An 18,480-nucleotide genomic window follows, 5' to 3' on the forward strand; every position below is an offset into this window, starting at 1 on the left:
GATTGGGTTTTTTCTGCATGAGAGACAGACCTGAGGGAAAACAAGCTGAACCATAGAGTTCACAAAAAGAGTTGAGAACGTTTGCTCCAGGCATTGCCTAAAGGATGTGTTGAAGGTGACATTCCAGTAGGTTTTCTTTATTTTTGCATCTTTATTCAAAAGACAGAGTGGGTACTGGGTAATTATTGGGAAAAGCGAAAGGGAACTGTTTTTGGGCATGTTGCAGGCTGAACTCGAATCTGCGACACCCACATGAGCACCCTGGCTCAAAGTGTCTGGAGCTTAAACATTATGTGAGAACTACTGTGCCAAGTTTTAATATATCTGTACTTCACAATAGAGAGGAGGGTCCAGATAACACAAAGGTTAAATGTTTAATACCATTTATCATTGTCAGGTGTAATTAGAAGGTCAGACTGATGGCATTTTAACACAGGAACTTTGATAATGGGGTTGTACAGTCTTCCTGTCTGCCTTGTTCTTCTACTAAAGGGGCATTACATCATCGTGTCATTTCTAACCAGTTTGACATTCTTACAGCCCTGAAAGACAAACAAAAAAGATCTGATGAATGTTCATGCTTCTCTTTTTAAATTATAGTGGGCAGTCTTCTGAAATCATACGATAACTGGTTAGGAACAGACTAATACTTTAAGTCATTATTCACTGAATATTCATCAATGAAAATCTTACTTGACAATTTGACAGCTACAATTTCATTGTACGGAAAAGAGCTAGTTTGGGCATTTTTCAAAACTATTTATTTTGTGTTCCAAAATGTGTACTGTTGGTTGAGCCTCCAGGAAAAGGGTTGGAAAATATTGCTTTAATTAATGAAACATTTTTGTGTGTGACCAGTTTAAGTGTACCCATAATTACACACATACTCTATTTCTGTCATATTAATGGCCCTTCAAATGTACCATGTATTTCCCAAAGGTAAAATAAAATTACTTAAAGCAAAACGGAAACAACCACTTTTAAATGCCTTAAAAGCCTTTGACTCATAAAATAATTATACTGTGATGCCATTCAAATAAAAACTTCCATTTTTTTTTCTTTAGGTCTTTTTTTAAGAAATCACTACAATTCAGCAAATATGCATTAAATTGAAGAAAAGTGACAGTAAAGACATTTCTAATGTTACAAAAGATTTCAAAAAAATGCCTGTTCTTCTGAACTTTCTATTATCATGAATCATGAAAAAACTGACACAGAAGAGCATATGCTGATTACATCCAGCAGATATTCTCCAAAATGGCACTATGGTGATCCGGAGAGACACAGAGGAGACGAATTGTTGAATAAAGTCATTATTTTTATTTTCTTCATGTACAAAAAGTATTCTCGTCGCTTCATAACGTTACGGTTGAAGCGCTGATGGCAGATGGACTGTTCTGACGATGTCTTTCATACTTTTCTGGACCTTGACAGTGCATTTTACTTGGCAGTCTATGGGACAGTCACAAGCCTCCCGGTTTTCATCCAAAATATCTTAAATTGTGTTCCGAAGACGAACAAAGCTTTTACAGGTTTGGAACGACATGGGGGTAAGTGATTAATGACAAAATTCTCATTTTGGGGTGGAATAACCCTTTAAGCCTGACATGGTCTCCTTTTCAGAATTTTCAAGGCAGGTGGTTCTAGTGGAATTGACAGTGTTGCGGGAAGATTGGATGCAAGAGGCGTTTGAACAGAAGAGGGCCAAATACGAGGAGTTGGCAGGTGAATGCTGTAGCAGGGGATGGAAGACCTCTTCATCAAGGTTGGCTGCCAATGATTTGCCAGCCAGTCGCTTGGCAGGGCCCTCAAGCTCTTGGGAATCAGGGGACTGCACAAGAAGAAAGCCATCAGGAACATCATGCCGCTGAGAAGGCATCTAGATGGCTGTGGATTAAAAGGGCCGATCTGTGGACCATGCAAGCTACCTAGACACAAGTTGGGGACTGATCAACCCTGGCTGAGTCACCTGGGAGAGGGTGTGCAATGTTGAAAGACCAGAAACACCCTATGACACCAGGTTACATCACCGTTGATGTGTCTAAGGTGCATATGTAAGGTGTGTGTCAAGAAAAAAAATACACTACTGTGCAAAAGTCTTAGGCACGTTCGGACAGTTATTTATATCTTTTGCTGTGGTGTGTCACTAGGAAATATCAGTTTACATTTCCAAATATTCCTTTTGCCATTAATTGTAATAATCCAATTATTATTATTTTTTCTATGCACAAGGAGTCAGTCAGTGCAGCCAGTGCTCCACACAGATGTCTGATCTCACCATCAGGCCTAATGGCCTAAGACTTTTGCACAGTACTGTATATATATTATGTAATATTTTAAAATACTGCTGCCTAAATGAACATGAGACTTCTTTTAAGAATATTTTTACTCTTTCTTTTTTTTTTAGCAGTAGTAGTTTTAATGTATTTTTTAATCAAATAAATGCATATATAAATATGTATGAAATAAGTGAAACTAATCATTTAAAAGAGAAGAGATGATATAAAATTGCACTTTAATTTTACAGAGATTAACGTGAAAGCCTTAACAGATGCCTTGCACTCCTCTCTTCTGAGTGTTAATATACTGGTCTTGCAAAGATACTTATTACCTACCAGAATAATGACAGTTTCACTCCCTCTGTATCTGTGAAGACCTTTCTAATTCTACACGCAACCAAAGCCAAAGCCAAAGCAGCAATTAATCACAGCTACATATATGTGTGAAAAGCCTTGGCAACACAGTCTGTTTCAAGAGACACACAGTCTACCTATCTATCTATCTACAGTTTCTATCTATCCCTTCATCTGTCTAGTCTGTATGATTCTGACATTGCTTGACTCGTTGAATAAACTGATCTAGTGAATCAACCTTACACTGAGAGAATCTGTGAATTCCCTCTGCAGAAGTGCATGAACTGAAACGCAGGGCATCGAACTGTGAGCTCTGACTGTTTGTTGAGTCAGGATTTAGTGGAAGGGACATGAATATTTATCCACAGCTGTCTTTTTTTCTGTATATGTTTATGTGGAATAATTAACCCCACTGTGCAGAATCATTTATTTCTTTATGGACTGTAGCATTGTGTATTCATTTTTCTCAAGGTTATAATTAATAACAATACAGTCATGAGAAAAATGTTATTTGTACTCACACAGCATGCTGCCCAAGAGACAAACACTGTATTTTTTATTTATTTATTTTTTAATGTGTGGCATTTTTATCTGCATGTGTTTGGTGTTTTCTTCTGGGTGTTTGCACATTGTAAACCCATTTATAGCCTAAATAAAAATGTCTCTGTGCTGTCTGATACTGTATGACACTATTATTTTAGTACTATTTAGCTTTAATATATTGTTATTATTACAATGTTTTGAATGTTTTTTTTTATTTTTATATTTTCCATTTAATTCTAGTTTTATTTGAAGCTTAATTAATCTTCAAAATGTCAAAAAAAAAATTGTTTTTTTAAAAAAGGTCATTTGAGTTTGTATTCATTTATATTTAAATTTTAGTTGTTTTGGTACTTAAAGTTAGACTAATATAAAATGAGAAATGTAATTAAAGTAAATAACTTCAGTTATTATTTATTTTATTTCAAGTGATGAATTTATGAATTTTTCATGATTTTAGTTTTACTTTTAGTTTATGGTAATAATCCCCTGCTGTATGTGAAAAATATTTTACGATTTGGTAAATTCATATGCTTTGAGTCATACAAAAACACATCTAATAGTAACCTGCATGAAAATGAATTAATAAGATTGTACAAATTCTCCAACAAAACATGAAATAATTACAAATTGCCATGAGAGTGTGCTGGTATCTACACCTTTGTTATTACATGAACATGTGGTACATCTCTTGTTCTGATTACTTTCTATTATATTTTTGTAGTTATATTACATAAACTATCCAATCGAACACAGTTTAACTACCACCGATCTCTCATCCAAGAGCAGTTTTACTAACCACAATAATCTTGTCACCACGGTTACCATCCTCCATAACAAGGTCTTTCTCCATTCATCCTTTGTGTAAATCACTATGATCCCAAATCAAAAGCCATAATTGCATGCCAAGCAACCAAGTCCTTCCAAATTGGTTGCAAACTGTTTGTTTATGGTATAAAAATAATTCAGTCAGCCTTTCCTAAAAACAGAGGTTATTTTTATGCTGTGATTGATTGGATTGCCTCCCACATTTATCAAGTGAAAGTCTAGCACATCAGTATAAAATCACGGAATGAAAGCCGCTTTGTGTTCCAATTCTAAGGCCTGCGAAAGTGACCACAGACTATGTATTATCTGTAGAAAGTTTTGCTTTCGCATACTTGAGCCAAACCTTGACCTCTTAACATCAGTCTGGACTACAATCAGCAGAGAAAAGTAATTTGGAGCGTGTAGAATTAGTTTTTTTTTTTCCTTTCCTGGTCTATTTGATTAAGCTTTGACCTGGTGAACTGGTAACTCAAAGACTACAGTGGAATTGCCGGTCAAATATTGCAGTAAACGAACTGTACAAGAGATCAAGTGCAAAGAAAGCATACTGTATTCTTCTAAATTACACTTTGAGCCCCTCTGAGTCACCTCTGAGTCTCTGAGCTGCAGCTCAGCTTGGGAGAGATGTGGTCAAACTGTAGAGCACTGCATGTGTTTGCATCCAATAAACCTTCCGATAAACCTACTTCACCCTGACTAAAGGAGACCAGCAGCACAGAAAACCAAATCTTTAGATATAGCAACTGTTCACAACAACATTGCTTGACCCTTACTGCACAGCAAATGTGCATTAATAGTGTTTAACTAACACTGATATTAAAATATATCCTACCACTCAACATACAGTACAATAATGCACAAACATGTACAGAAACACTTGAGTGAAATGAAAAGGAACCAGTTCCTTCAAAGAAAAATCTGAAGAAAATCACTCTAGATTTAATCATAATCTAAATGGGTCAAAAAACCCTTGAAATAAATAAAATAATAATAATAATAATCAATTACAATTTTTACAAATTCTTCCAGGAAAAATATCCACATAAGTTTGGAATATGAACAAGGAAGTGTAATGACAGAGTTTTAATTTTTGACGAAATATTCCTTTATGACATGGAAAAACAAGACTAGCTAGAATCACTTCTGGCTCATCGATACTGTGCACACATTTTCTGATACCCTTTTGACTTTAACTCAACTCAAAATCTCTCTCTCCCTCTCTCTCTCTCTCTCACACACACACACACTTGACCCCGCCTCTCTAGCGGGAAACACGAGCCTGACGGTCTCACTCAGGTCCGGTAGCGCATCTCATGATAAACGCACACGCGCGAGTCCGCTGATTGAGAAACTGCACATCCACGAGGAATCAACTAAACCGCATCCCTGTTTTAAAAGGTGAGACGTCTCAATTATCGTCTTATTCCTTAGAATAATTTAGTTCTTTCATGCATATCTCATGAGCTTCTGACTGGATATACAAAGTGGTGAAAAGGTTAAAATAGTAAAAATTTCAGACGCATTCGCAAAAACAGCAAATAATAAAAGCAAAATAGTACAATATATTAATATATAAATATCAGTGGCATTGACTATTGTATTCATAATAATTTCAGAAGTGGAGTTCTGCACTTATAGCTTAGTAATGACTTAAAGATTTTAATACAAATTTAACTTTGGATTAAAGTATGTTTAAAGCCTGCAATTGAATGGTTTCAGTGCTTTTTTCCCCCTGATGACTGGTAAAAGTCTACTTGACGCATATTGTGGTTAATATATTCTTTTACTCTGCAGGCTACTGTTATTCGGCTTATTCATGAAACAGAAAAACTGAATTTACTGTTGGTCTGTTAACTCCTGTATAAACGAATCCCTTCTCGTTATGCTTCACTTAACCATTTGTGAGCCGGTTCTTTTAAAACAGTGAGAAAAAAAAAAAAAAAAAACGATTTGAAAAATCGGTTCTTTTGAACAGTTCGTTTCAATCAACCGGTAATAAAATATTATATTATTTATTCACGTGTTCCCTTACGTCCCGCGAGGCATATTTTTAAATACTCTAACATTCCAATAAAGCCATATGTAACACATATTACCATTTATTCCTTTGCTTTAGATGAACTTTTATTAATACGATTGTTTATTGTAATTACGCATATACTGTTTGTTGCAGTTATAATTCAGCTCATTAAAAAAATAGAACCCAAATAAAATGTGCATATACATTAAACAATACTATAATTCATATACATACATACTTTGCTGAAAAGAATTTAGCATGTTTTAATACAATACTATCTATTAAATCCAACTCTATAATTAACCATTTTGTTGTTGTTGTTGTTGTAATATTTGTAAAAAAAAACACTAAAGCAGTGTGCAAAACTATATATATATTTATTTAAATATAAAATATATTTAGTACTGTACATCTATTTAAAGAAAAAAACGTACTGAAACAAATAGTAGGAAAAAGACAGTTGTCAAGGGAATGATTTAGTGTGCTTCATAAATTAATAATTTAGACTGTATAGGCTACTTGTGTACTGGTTCAACGGATTCATTGAAAGGTGTGTGTGTGTGTGTGTGTGTGTGTGTGTGTGTGTGTGTGTGTGTGTGTGTGTGTCAGAGAGGCAGTTTGACTGTGAACATGAATCATATGAAAAGCTTCACACCTGGCAGGATAGAGATTGCAGATTTCCGACCTGGATTCACAATATGTTTCATTGAGAGCGTTTGAGAGCAGTTGGCTTGTAGAGAAGTTGAAATGATTAAACACAATGCCAGAAAATCGACAGCTGAATTAAGTGACCTGTAGAGAGTTTAATCTTTGCTGTTTTTCAAATCCTTCTTCTCTAGGAGATAAGCAGTCTATTTTAAGGCATTACTGCAAGTAGACATCTGAGAAAAAAAGAGAAAAAAAAAACATATCTTATGCTTATTGTTTTGACAGGATATGGCATTATAAAGTTTTGTTTTTGTCCATCTGATTAATATCGGTTTACCAAACTTGTCGCTTTGTTGAGTAAAGTGACAATAACACCTTTGCTTTACTTCACTGCTTTGGTTATCAAAATAACTGCTGTTTTTAATTTCCTTCCTTCTGAAGCACAGCTGTAAGACTAATTCACGGCAAATAGGTGCTGCTGAAATGGAACTGAATGTGTTCAGCAAGACAAAAGGCTTTGAGAAGGTCTTTTCTGACACCAAATCAATTGATCAATTTAATTTGCATTTAAAGGGAAAACAAAAGTTGTTCTGAGGAGGGGAATTGTTGCATTAACAATGCATGTTGTCATATATTTGATCATTGGAAACTCATTTGTCTCACTTGCTGCTAGTGTTTGATTTATTGTGCAGCAGACGTGTCAGACTATAGGAAAGGTGTCACTTCAGGAAGACACTTTAGGAACAGCTTTGTCAGAGCTGTGCTACAGAGATTAAAGGAAGAGTTCCTAGAAAAATAAAAAAGTACTGTCATCATTTACACACTCATGCAATTTCAAACCATATCACTTTCTTATTTTTGACTGCAGGTTGTCTTTTACATCTGACTTGTATGTTTCCGTGTAGGACAGCAGCCCAGTGCTTGATACAAGTAATGAATTCACTGGGAAATCCAGCTGATGTAGGAATGGATTCTACACTTACAGCACTGCCTCCTGTGCTCCTGTGCATCATAAGAATGGAATACACTTGACTTCTGCAGAATTTTCAAAATAATCTCATGAATTTGGACAATCTCATCCATACGTTTTTTTACACACAATTAATTGATATATTTATTTGTGGGTGTTGAGGTTTAGGGTTTTTTTTTTTTTTTTTTTTTTTTTTTTATAGAAACGTTTTTATAGTTTTTATATGATTTACATTGTATGAAATCATATGAAATCACCACCTTGTAAAATACTTGTTTTCCAGTGGGATCAGGTTCAATTTTCAGTCTAGACTTAACACTTCTTAACTACTTGCTGAAAGTCAGAGCGAATCTGCAATTACAGTTGACAGATTTTGGTAGAAACTGCATATTGTACTGAATAAAAGGCATTGGCTACGATTTTTTAGCTTCAGAGCAGTGTCCCAAATCAGGAGCACCATCCATAGGGTGTTTTCACACCTGCCTTGTTTGGAGCGTTTGTTTCGGAACCTGTCCCGTTTTCTCCCTTAGTTTGGTTCGTTTAGGCATATGTAAACATGGCAATCATGCTCAGATCCACAACAAAATAATCAGTTCAAGATTGTCTGAAAAAGGTGGTCTTGGCCCGATTGCTTAAGTGGTTCACTTGTGGTGAGAATGCAATCCGATCCAAAAGACTAATGGATCATATGTTACCATATATTATATAAAAAGACACAGTGTCTAATTCTGAGAGTGAGTACATTAGTTATTGAAATTAAAAACCAAAGAGTGCCTTTCCATATTAAAATGCTCTGTGTGGGTCCTAGCTGATTGGGAAACTATACTGACAGAAAAGCACCGTCCTTTGGATGAGACGTTAAACTGAGGTCCTGACTCTCTGTGGTCATTAAAAATCCCAGGATGTCCTTTGAAAAGAATAGACGTGTGATCCTCGGCATCCTGGCCAAATTCGCCCATGGGCTTCTGACCATCATGGCCTCCTAATCATCCCCGTATATCTTCTGATTGGCTTCAATACTCAGTCTCCTCTCCACCAATAAACTGGTGTATGGAGGGCATTCTGGCATACTATGGCTGCCATCACATCATCAAATTGAATGGTGCACATTGATGGTGGTTGAGAAGATCCTTTTTAATATTATAAATTTTTATAAGCGTTTCGGAACAAAACAAATGATTTTCAGGTCTGAAAACACCCTTAGAGAGACAGACTTTGAAGGTTTAGCTGAGTCAGACCGAGCGTTGTTAAATGGGACAGGCTAACCTATAGAGGACTGTTCTTGTCGCCTAGCAACTGTGACAGCTGATGTTGACGAATGACAGTAACGTTTGTATTACTTTTTTGAAAGTGACATTCAACTGAACAAAACAGGGTTCACAACCAGTCTAAATAAAAAATTATTGACCATGGCCCATTTCTGTACATAATAAAATTAAGTCAACTATTCATAAAACTGCATGTATAAATGTAAGTTATAAATGGGAAATCAGGATTTTTATCTCTCTCTCTCAAAAAAAAAAAAAAAAAAAAATCATGTCACTGTAACGCAATGAATCTTAGGATAGTATGGGCTGTGTATGATCCATTTGTTGTATCCTTCATGCTCTGGGAAACGAAAGGATGGATTTCAAGCTCACATTTGAAGGAGGCTTTAAAATAGGACAGCGCCGCTGACGCATCGGTTCTCGTTGTGATTTCTAATGTTATAGGGCCTTGTTTTTTTTGTTTCATAGCATGCTACCAGAAATTTTATGCATAGTCATTACCCATCCCTAGTTATATTAGGTTGTTTCTGCAATTTTTTGTTTGTTTGAATTATTTTGCACAATAAAATCTGTTGGCAGCATTGTACAGCAAACCGCAGGGACACTGAGTCAGCTCTGTTCACCTGGACTCTCGCTCTAACGTGAGTGCTAAAGAGCACGTCAATGGTTCCATTAGTCTGTGTTTTTATCGGCTGAACATAACTGAAGCACCCACAGGGAGGGGACACTACCCAGAGTGATTTAAAGAAACTCACAGTATGCATGGAGGCTGAGAATAACACATACCTCATGTGCCTGTTTTACTCATAATATAGATACCAAGAGCTGTTTAGTCTGGGTGCAATTCAGAAGCAGACATTATTGCAAGTTTCTGCTCAGTGTATTATAATTAGACCTGAGAAATACAGATAAAAAAGAGAGCTCACAAATATTTTGCCAGCATTCAATACACATCTTGATATTAGGTCTAAAATAGCTTAAATGAATAGTTCACCCAAAAAAAATTACATTTGTTGAAAATGTAGTAACCCTCAGGCCATCCAGTATGTAGATGAGTGTTTCTTCATCTGAACAGATTTGGAGAAATTTAGCACGGCATCACTTGCTTTTCTAGATCATCTGCAGTGAATGGGTGCCATCAGAATGAGAGTTCAGCTGATAAAAACACCACAATAATCCACAAATTAACATCTTGTGAGAGGAAAAGTTGCATGTTTGTAATAAAGACATTACTTAGCTAAAATTCAAGATGTTTGGACTCTCATTCTGACGGCACCCATTCACTGCAGAGGATCCATTGGTGAGCAAGTGAGCAAAAACAAAACAAAACAAAAAAACCTTCAGTGAACAGTTATGAGTAATGATGCAAACTGGTGAATCTGTGCTTTAAAATATATGAAATTAATTACTGAAAATAAATAAACTTTCCAAAGCAATCCCCATTTTTGCTAAGTGTCTTAAACAAGAAAACCTCCATGATAACTTTTTTTAACACTGTCAAACAAGTGACAAGGCAACTAAGAAGAGTAAAACTATCACACTAACACAGCCTTTAGGAAATTTAAACTGTCACTTTAAGATTACTGTGATATTCATTTAATGCCACTTAATTTCAAATACTGAAAATGCATTGTAAATATTCCATATCTCATCCGGTAAGTGCTTGTTAAATTATTATATTCCCCAGTCGACACCCTGGGGATATTTATTCAATCTCACCTTTAAATGTGCTTAATGAAAATTTGTGCTAATGAAATAAGTTGTCTCTGACATTCGGGTCATCATGCTGTTCAAAATTAACCACGCCAAACATATGGCCATTTTAGTACTGTTTTGTCCATAAAAACAATTTAATCTGCAAAGAGAGATTGGTGCTTCATTTGTATGATGCATGTATTATTCAAGGACCACAACTGATCCTTGTCAAATGGGTATTTTTGAATATATGTCAAATGCGAAATAAATTGCGCGCACACACAAAAAAGAAAAATTAGAATACGGCAGTATCTTTTCCTTTTCAACAACTGACTGATTGGTAAAGAGACGAAAACAGAAAACACAATCACTGCTTTTGCAGTAGCTTGTTACAGGAAATACCAAAGAGCATTTATGCTTAATCTATGAACCATTTACTCACTTAATTAGAGGGCACGAGTGAATGAGGCTCATTTGCATTTCAACGACCATGTGTGATTGCAGCCGAGACGCATCTTTGACTCAAATCATGCTGGCTTTCATTAGTGTCCTTACAAGTTTCTGTTTGCTGCTGTTTGGATTGATAGAGCAAATACTGAAAGGGACACACAAATCACAAGTCTGCTTCTTTTGTACGAGTGACCTGCTTCAGAAACCAGCCATCCGAAAGGCTGTAATGAAGGGCTTTTAGATTTGACGCCTGCATCTCTAATGTTCAGAAGTACTGCTGTGCAGAAATTGGGTTCGGTATTGAGAACAGGAACTTTGAGACAAATTGTAGCTGTGCTCATTAAAGTTTAAAAAAAGTCACTTCATTATATGAGCCAAGCTAACTTTCAAGACAAACTAGCACCTATATGGTGCGAACTGCATGTTGGTACCACACGCCTCCACAGGTCGCACTCAACTGGCTTACTTACTCTTCACAGACATTTCAATCCATCTGTTAATGGTTTAAAACAGAGTTAAGTTATAAAGAAAGCTAACCAAAATGTATCTCTTTCTTTGTTAATATGCCAAAACAACCAGTCTTTAGGTCTCTTCAAGCGGTATTCCAGCTGTAAGCATGGATGGCGGCGGTGGCAAACGTCTCAGCACTCCTGTGCCCATGTGTTGCCTGGAAAATGTCACCATGGAGAACTCCAGCATGGGCCAAATCTACGAAGTCATGCTGCAGTCGACGAACGCATCTAAGCGCAGTCCTCAGTTTGTTGGCGTGGAGCTCCTTCAGTCTTTTAAACCTCTCATCATCCCCTGCTATGCTCTTGTGGTCCTGGTTGGAGTTTTTGGGAACTACCTGCTGCTTTATGTCATCTGCCACACTAAAAAAATGCACAACGTGACCAACTTCTTCATCGGTAACCTAGCGTTTTCCGACATGCTGATGTGTGCTACCTGCGTGCCCTTTACCCTGGCATATGCTTTTAATCCTCGCGGGTGGGTTTTTGGAAGATTCATGTGCTACCTGGTGTTCCTCATTCAGCCAGTGACTGTGTACGTGTCAGTTTTCACACTGACAGCTATTGGGGTGGACAGGTGAGTGATGCATGTGAGGGACGTGGCTCTTGACTGTGTGACTAATTCATTACTCCATCAATGTTTTACTATCATTCCGGGGCTTTTATAGAGCATGGTTATGTAACAGACTGATTCAGTGGATTAATCACGTATACTACTATTCAAAAGAACATTCTGAAAAGAAAAAAAAAGGATCTTGTGCGTACCCAGGCTGCATTTATTTAATTTAAATTAGAGTTGTTGAGTGTTGTGAAATATTACAATTTAAAAACATCTTTTTTAATTGATTTTTAAAATGAAATTTCTTATGTAAATCTTCTGCCACATGTCGATCAGTTCGAATAGAGCATAGGTGATCATAAAATGACTGGAATCTGAAAAATTAAGATAACTTCTTTAAATGTTCTGATCTACCAACAAATAGGCATTTCTTCAAACATGCCATTTTTAGAGTTGATTTTTAGTTTGAACAGATTTCAACTTTCTTTTTGCTGTAGCAAGGTCACAACCTTTTTAAAAAACCTTTTTACCATGCCTTCATTATTTATTTATTTTCAAATGGCTTAATAGCTTGTTCTTGTCCCAGACTCAGACAATGGCAGTCACAGACTAGTCACAGACTACTCAATTAATGCTTCATGGCAGCACTTACCATTGTATTGTATTTCTTTTAAAAAGTGAATTTTAAACAATAAATATTAAAATGCTTGATTTTTTTTACTCTATTATCATACTTAATTATTTAATTTCATTTGTATGTTGGATTGTCATACAGTATGACAATCCAACATACAAATGAATTAAATATATAAGTATGACTGTTGTATAGCGACACATTCTATAGACACAGAAAGCTGGAAGGCTAAAGTAATGTCCACATGCTGCGATATGTAAAATTTACCAAGGACACCTAAAATAAACCAGGACTTCTTACCCTCAATTTTAAAAATAAATTCATAGTGGATCTTCTCTGTTAAACTATGTGGCTTCGTACAGCCTTTACCCTTCACACTGCCCTCCCTGCATAGGCATGTGAGTCAGTGATGGATGATGTTGCTGCACAATAGTCAAGGAAAATGAAAAATTGTTGGTTTGTAGTATAACAGGTGCATTAAGAATCCATTTACCTTAGGACTAGGTCGTCATCTCCTGTACATGGTTTGGTGAACCCTACATGAATACTGTCTTTAAAAGCCCTTAATATTATCGGTGCGTTTGGATGCAGACTCATTCATCCAGGCTGGACCGGAGGCGAGAAAATGTGCATCCACTGAAGAGCTATATATATATATATATATATATAATATATATATATATATCTATATATATATATATATATATATATATATATATATATATATTCTATTTTTTTATTATTTAATGACTAAAAGTCATGAGGTGTAATCATCAAGTAAAATACCTAAAAAAAATGCTACAAATATTATTAATTAATTCATTTTGGAATCAAATAAAGAAGATACTAAAAACTAATTAAGAAATAATATTTTGTGATTCGAATGCAGTTTTTGTGTTTGTGTGTGCATAAATAAATATAATATACAGTACAGTAGTCAACATTTAAAGTGGATCAAAACCTTTCATCAAAGTTGTCCTAAAACCAAAATGTGTTCTTGTCTCAGTACAACTTTGATCCACTTTTTTGATCCACTTCAAATGTTGCTTACTGTAGACAAAGAGATTGTGTGTTTTTCCAACATTGCTGGGCAGTAATGTCACTATAAATACTGTTTAACAAGTACGTTTTGTACAAAAAAAAAAAAAACAAACAGGAGGAACTTCAAGTGATAGTGTTGATTATAACAATAAATCAGTCAGATAAAGAATAATTTTTAAGCCAAGCAAAACTCCCTAACTAATCAAATCTTTGAAACAAAACTGAATTGGGCTTGTTCTCACAGAATGCATTTTTTGCGTTCAATGGTGCTCTTTATAATTGTTTGTCTATCTAAACATTCCCCAGGCTAGACAGAGCGACGTCGCCACATTTTTAAAATGCCATGACAAACTTTTTAAAGATCAGTAAGACCTTTAATTTTTTGGCATTCCACTGTGCTGCAAACTAATGTCTTCATTACTCATTAGAATTATGGGGAGACTGAATTACATTTTAGGGCTGCAGTAGACTTGAATACAGCTCTTTTTAGGACTCGAGTCCCTTGTAACTGAAGAATCAATTCTTTGTGAAATTGAGTCTTAGCTCTAGGAGTCACACCACATGACATTATACCTGATATAAACTTGCCATGTCATAAAAAAAAAAAAAATCTGATATTTTGAAAGGCTTATCGACATACACACTTGACACACACATTAAGGTCTGCAGTGAAAGTTCTGATGCAGCCTTTTATTTATTTATTGCTGAGAATTACTGTGGCAAACTACTTACAAAGGTTTTCTTTTCAAGCATTTCCTCCATCAGTTTGTGTTTTAAAGATATACTCCACCCAAAAATGAAAATTCTCTCATCATTAATTTCTCAACCTCATGCTCAAAGTTAATGCTTTGAACAGTGACTAATGGATCATTGTCTTCTGAAGCAAAATGATAGATGTGTGTGAGTACAACACTAATATTTTAAACTTTTTAAACTGTGATCATTTGGCCTGAAACAAAGTACAGCATGAAGGTGAGTAAATAAGAGAATTTTCATTTTTTGAGTTGAGTAGGCCTATCCCTTTAATTCAGAAATTAAACATGCTAGTGGTAGAAGAGAAGTCATTGTTTATATTTTTAATGTACTTCTTAATAAATGAATATATAGAACCACCATTGCTGCATCAGATACAGATGTGAGATCACTGCTGTTGCCTAAAACTGTCATTTTAACTTCTAGATACTACGCTACTGTTCATCCACTGAAGAAGCGCATCTCAGTTCTGGCCTGCACGTATCTGCTCTCTGGGATCTGGATTCTGTCGTGTGGTCTGGTAGCCCCTGCTGTGGCCCACACATATCATGTGGAGTTCAAAGATGAAGGTTTTACCATCTGCGAGGAGTTCTGGATGGGTCAGGAGAAACAGCGGCTAGCCTACGCTTACAGCACACTCTTCATCACCTACGTTCTTCCTCTGTCCGCTCTTTGCATCTCCTACTTGTGCATTTCAGTGAAGCTTCGCAATTGCGTGGTGCCAGGTCACCGTACCCAGAGCCAAGCGGAAGCCCAGCGGGCTCGGAAGCGCAAGACGTTTCGCCTGGTGTCCTTGGTCGTCGCCGCTTTTGGGATCTGCTGGCTGCCGATAAGCGTCTTCAATGTGCTACGGGATATTGATATAGATCTGATCGACAAGCGCTACTTTCTTCTGATCCAGCTATTGTGTCACTTGTGTGGAATGAGTTCTTCTTGTTGTAACCCATTTTTATATGCATGGCTGCACGATCGTTTCAGGGCGGAACTGCGCAAGATGTTCACCTGTCATCGACGGATTGGCATCGGGATTCCTGCTAACAACTGTGCTACCGCTAGCGTGGTTCTCTGACAGAAAAAGAGCACATTGAGTTAGTTCATAGATCTCCGTGGCTAGCAGAACACTTGGGTTGCAAATTTGTGGAAAACAAAGTGTTCACATCGGTCCTGACCAGAACTCTACCATCTGTAAGGTTCCTCCACATGCATCTTGTTTTAGATGGACACAGATGGTATTTCTTGGCCGTACAAGCCATGTGAGAAAGCTGTTGGATTTAGCCACACGATTTCACCATGCTGTCTGTGATTTGAATATGGATTACCTAAGAAGGAAACTGGATGTTGGTCTCATTACAGAGAAATGGTCCCTAGAAATTCTGCAGTAGAAACATTCAGATATCCAGCTTTCAAAAAAGCAAATGCTTCAGCTTTAAAAGTGAATTACAGCTTATTTTAATGCCTTTCAGACGGTTGGATTATAATTGTTTAAACTGCATGTGTTTATACACGATGTCACTGAAGATATATTAACACCAAAACAGATCAAATATTTAAAAAGAACACATGGCCTAGAAATACTGTATGAAATATTCAGAACTTTTACTAATTAAATGTTTTGGTAACTTTTTAGGCCTTTATTGTTTTTTGTGCTGATAATAAAGTCTGGAAAAATACAAAACTTATTGTCTTTATATACAGAAAAAAAAATGCAATAAAATAAATTTGATAAAATTACAATCAATTACTTTACATGTGCTTTAGTATGTTAGTCGACACATGAAAATAAAAATGTGCACAAACAAAAATCCCTCAAATCTAGTTAACGGTATCATGCTACCGTTAACTTTCATTCAAAGCACTAAAGATTCCACCATTATGATTGCTAACTCAAAGGAATGCGTGTGAACAATAGGGAGATAAAGTGATGAAAAGATAAAGCGACTGCAGTCAGTAACCTTTGAAACGGTCTGAGCATGTTAATATCCTCAGCACAACAGCCGAAAATGAAAATGAACTACAGCAACAAAAGACAAAACAATAAAAAGGAGGAAGCATTTCCATGGTGACCCAATCAGTACATCTTTGAGTTTTCTCTTTCTGTGATAGATAGTGATGTTTTTAATGGTCTGCCATCCCAATACATCAAAGACAGCCTACTACACCAACACAGCTTCGATAATAGACCAGTGATTCTCAAGGAGGATGACAGAAAAATGTGAAAGACAAACAAGCTTCACCCTACAAATGAGTAACTAAGACACTTCCAGCTCTTCATCTCTCAAGCTGCAGGTTGCAGACCAGGCTGAGCAACAAGGTCTCAGATCTATTGTGCAAACATAATAGAATATGCTGCTCAGTGTGCAGACACGCTGCCATGGAAGTATTACACCTGGACTGACAGGATTTATTAAATGGAGAACTAGTATTGGCAACAGCAAATGTATGTCTTTTGGTGTGTGTGGGTCTTGAAAGTTTCTTTTAAGCCAAGAGGTGAAGCAGAGACCCCCGTTACACACTGAATAAAAATGAGTTCCTAACAGGGTTATTTTAACTAAAACTAAAACCATAAGAAACTTGAAGTAAGATTAAATATAATACAGTATTAAAAAAAATAAAAAAAAAATATTTTACTTCTCATTTTCATGTAGTTTGACTTGATGTACTCAAATAATTAACACTAAACCTGGAAAATAAATAAAAATACAGATATATATGCTCAACACGGAAACTCCGAAGCTTCTACCAAAAAAAAAAAAAAAAGGCATTTCACAGCAAGCACTGTATCGGTGCTTGATTCGTTTTGCCAAATGCACGTGATCTATGATGTTTGAAGCTTTTTATTTGAAGCAATTAATATTTCATTTATTTTCCTTATTTTAGTGCCAGTACATCGACACAAATGAATGACTTTGACAATGACCAATATTTATATAGGCTACAATAAAATAAAACAGAATCAGTTGATGTAAAAACCAGCGGCTGTAATGGAACACGGCGAGTTGGAAGATGTTATTAATTTTTATGACCACCAGATGGCCACAACATAAACCGTTATGAAAAGCTTCGAGTAATGAACCTTTTTCCGACACAATTGTGTTGAAAGCTTCACTCAGAACGTTTCACTTTGCCATCACTATAGATATATTCTGAAGGGATGTATGTAAGTTTTTTACCTTGAAATATCAGTTTTAAGAGCTTGTGTTTCTTTCTCTGGCTCCCCTCAAATGTTTGGTGAATGGATACAAAATGACACGAAATGCGCGGATTGCTTTACGGCAGCATCCAATGCACGTGACAGCTATCCACTGTAATTACGACAGCTTTTGTTCAAAGTCGCCAAAATGCAAAAAGCTACATTCATCAGCCTATGCATTCAGCTGCTCAAACAAAAAAAAATACATACTTTAAGTGTTTAATAATTAAATAATTAAAACAGAATATACATTTATATAGTATAGTATCTCAATGATAAAATAACGCTGGTTCATAACATGAATACGAATTAAATAATGCATTTTCATTTGTTGCAAATTCATTAAAATAATCATTTTTCAAAAGTTATTTTCAGTCCTCAAATCGAACAGTCTGAGTGGACATTTCTGAGTTTCTATCAGTGTGCTACTGCTGAATTCATTTCACTGTTTCTATCAGTGTGCTACTGCTGAATTGTCAGAATAACTTGACATGTTTAATGAGGGATGAGAGCTGATTTAGTTTTATTGTTCTCAATTTTTTTTTGATTGTTATTACTAAAATCAGGTAAATTGTATTTAGAATCGTACATACCTACATCACTTATTTCCAGTGTTGGGGGTAACGCATTACAAGTAACGCGGAGTTACCTAATCTGATTACTTTTTTCAAGTAACTAGTAAAGTAACGCCTTACTTTTAATTTACAAGAGAATATCTGAGTTAGCTTTTTCAAATAATGTA

At 35.9% G+C, this 18,480-nt stretch overlaps 1 protein-coding gene and 1 long non-coding RNA gene across 2 annotated transcripts; one reads left to right on the top strand and one right to left on the bottom strand.

Annotated features, from left to right (window-relative positions):
- Nucleotides 1-5,269: 5,269 nt before the first annotated feature.
- Nucleotides 5,270-15,719, top strand: LOC109104603 (prolactin-releasing peptide receptor-like). The gene is made up of 3 exons (XM_042762648.1): nucleotides 5,270-5,399; nucleotides 11,632-12,138; nucleotides 14,975-15,719. The coding sequence occupies exons 2-3, from the start codon at nucleotides 11,669-11,671 to the stop codon at nucleotides 15,615-15,617; spliced, it is 1,113 nt and encodes a 370-aa protein (XP_042618582.1). The 5' UTR covers nucleotides 5,270-5,399; nucleotides 11,632-11,668; the 3' UTR covers nucleotides 15,618-15,719.
- Nucleotides 15,472-17,903, bottom strand: LOC122145944. The gene is made up of 3 exons (XR_006160675.1): nucleotides 17,719-17,903; nucleotides 15,718-15,867; nucleotides 15,472-15,613 (listed from the first exon to the last, which is right to left on the bottom strand). It is a non-coding gene; the product is annotated as an uncharacterized LOC122145944 (long non-coding RNA).
- Nucleotides 17,904-18,480: the final 577 nt, after the last annotated feature.

This window comes from Cyprinus carpio, chromosome A8 (genome assembly GCF_018340385.1).
Source record: "Cyprinus carpio isolate SPL01 chromosome A8, ASM1834038v1, whole genome shotgun sequence".
In the NCBI taxonomy this organism is placed as follows: domain Eukaryota; kingdom Metazoa; phylum Chordata; class Actinopteri; order Cypriniformes; family Cyprinidae; genus Cyprinus; species Cyprinus carpio.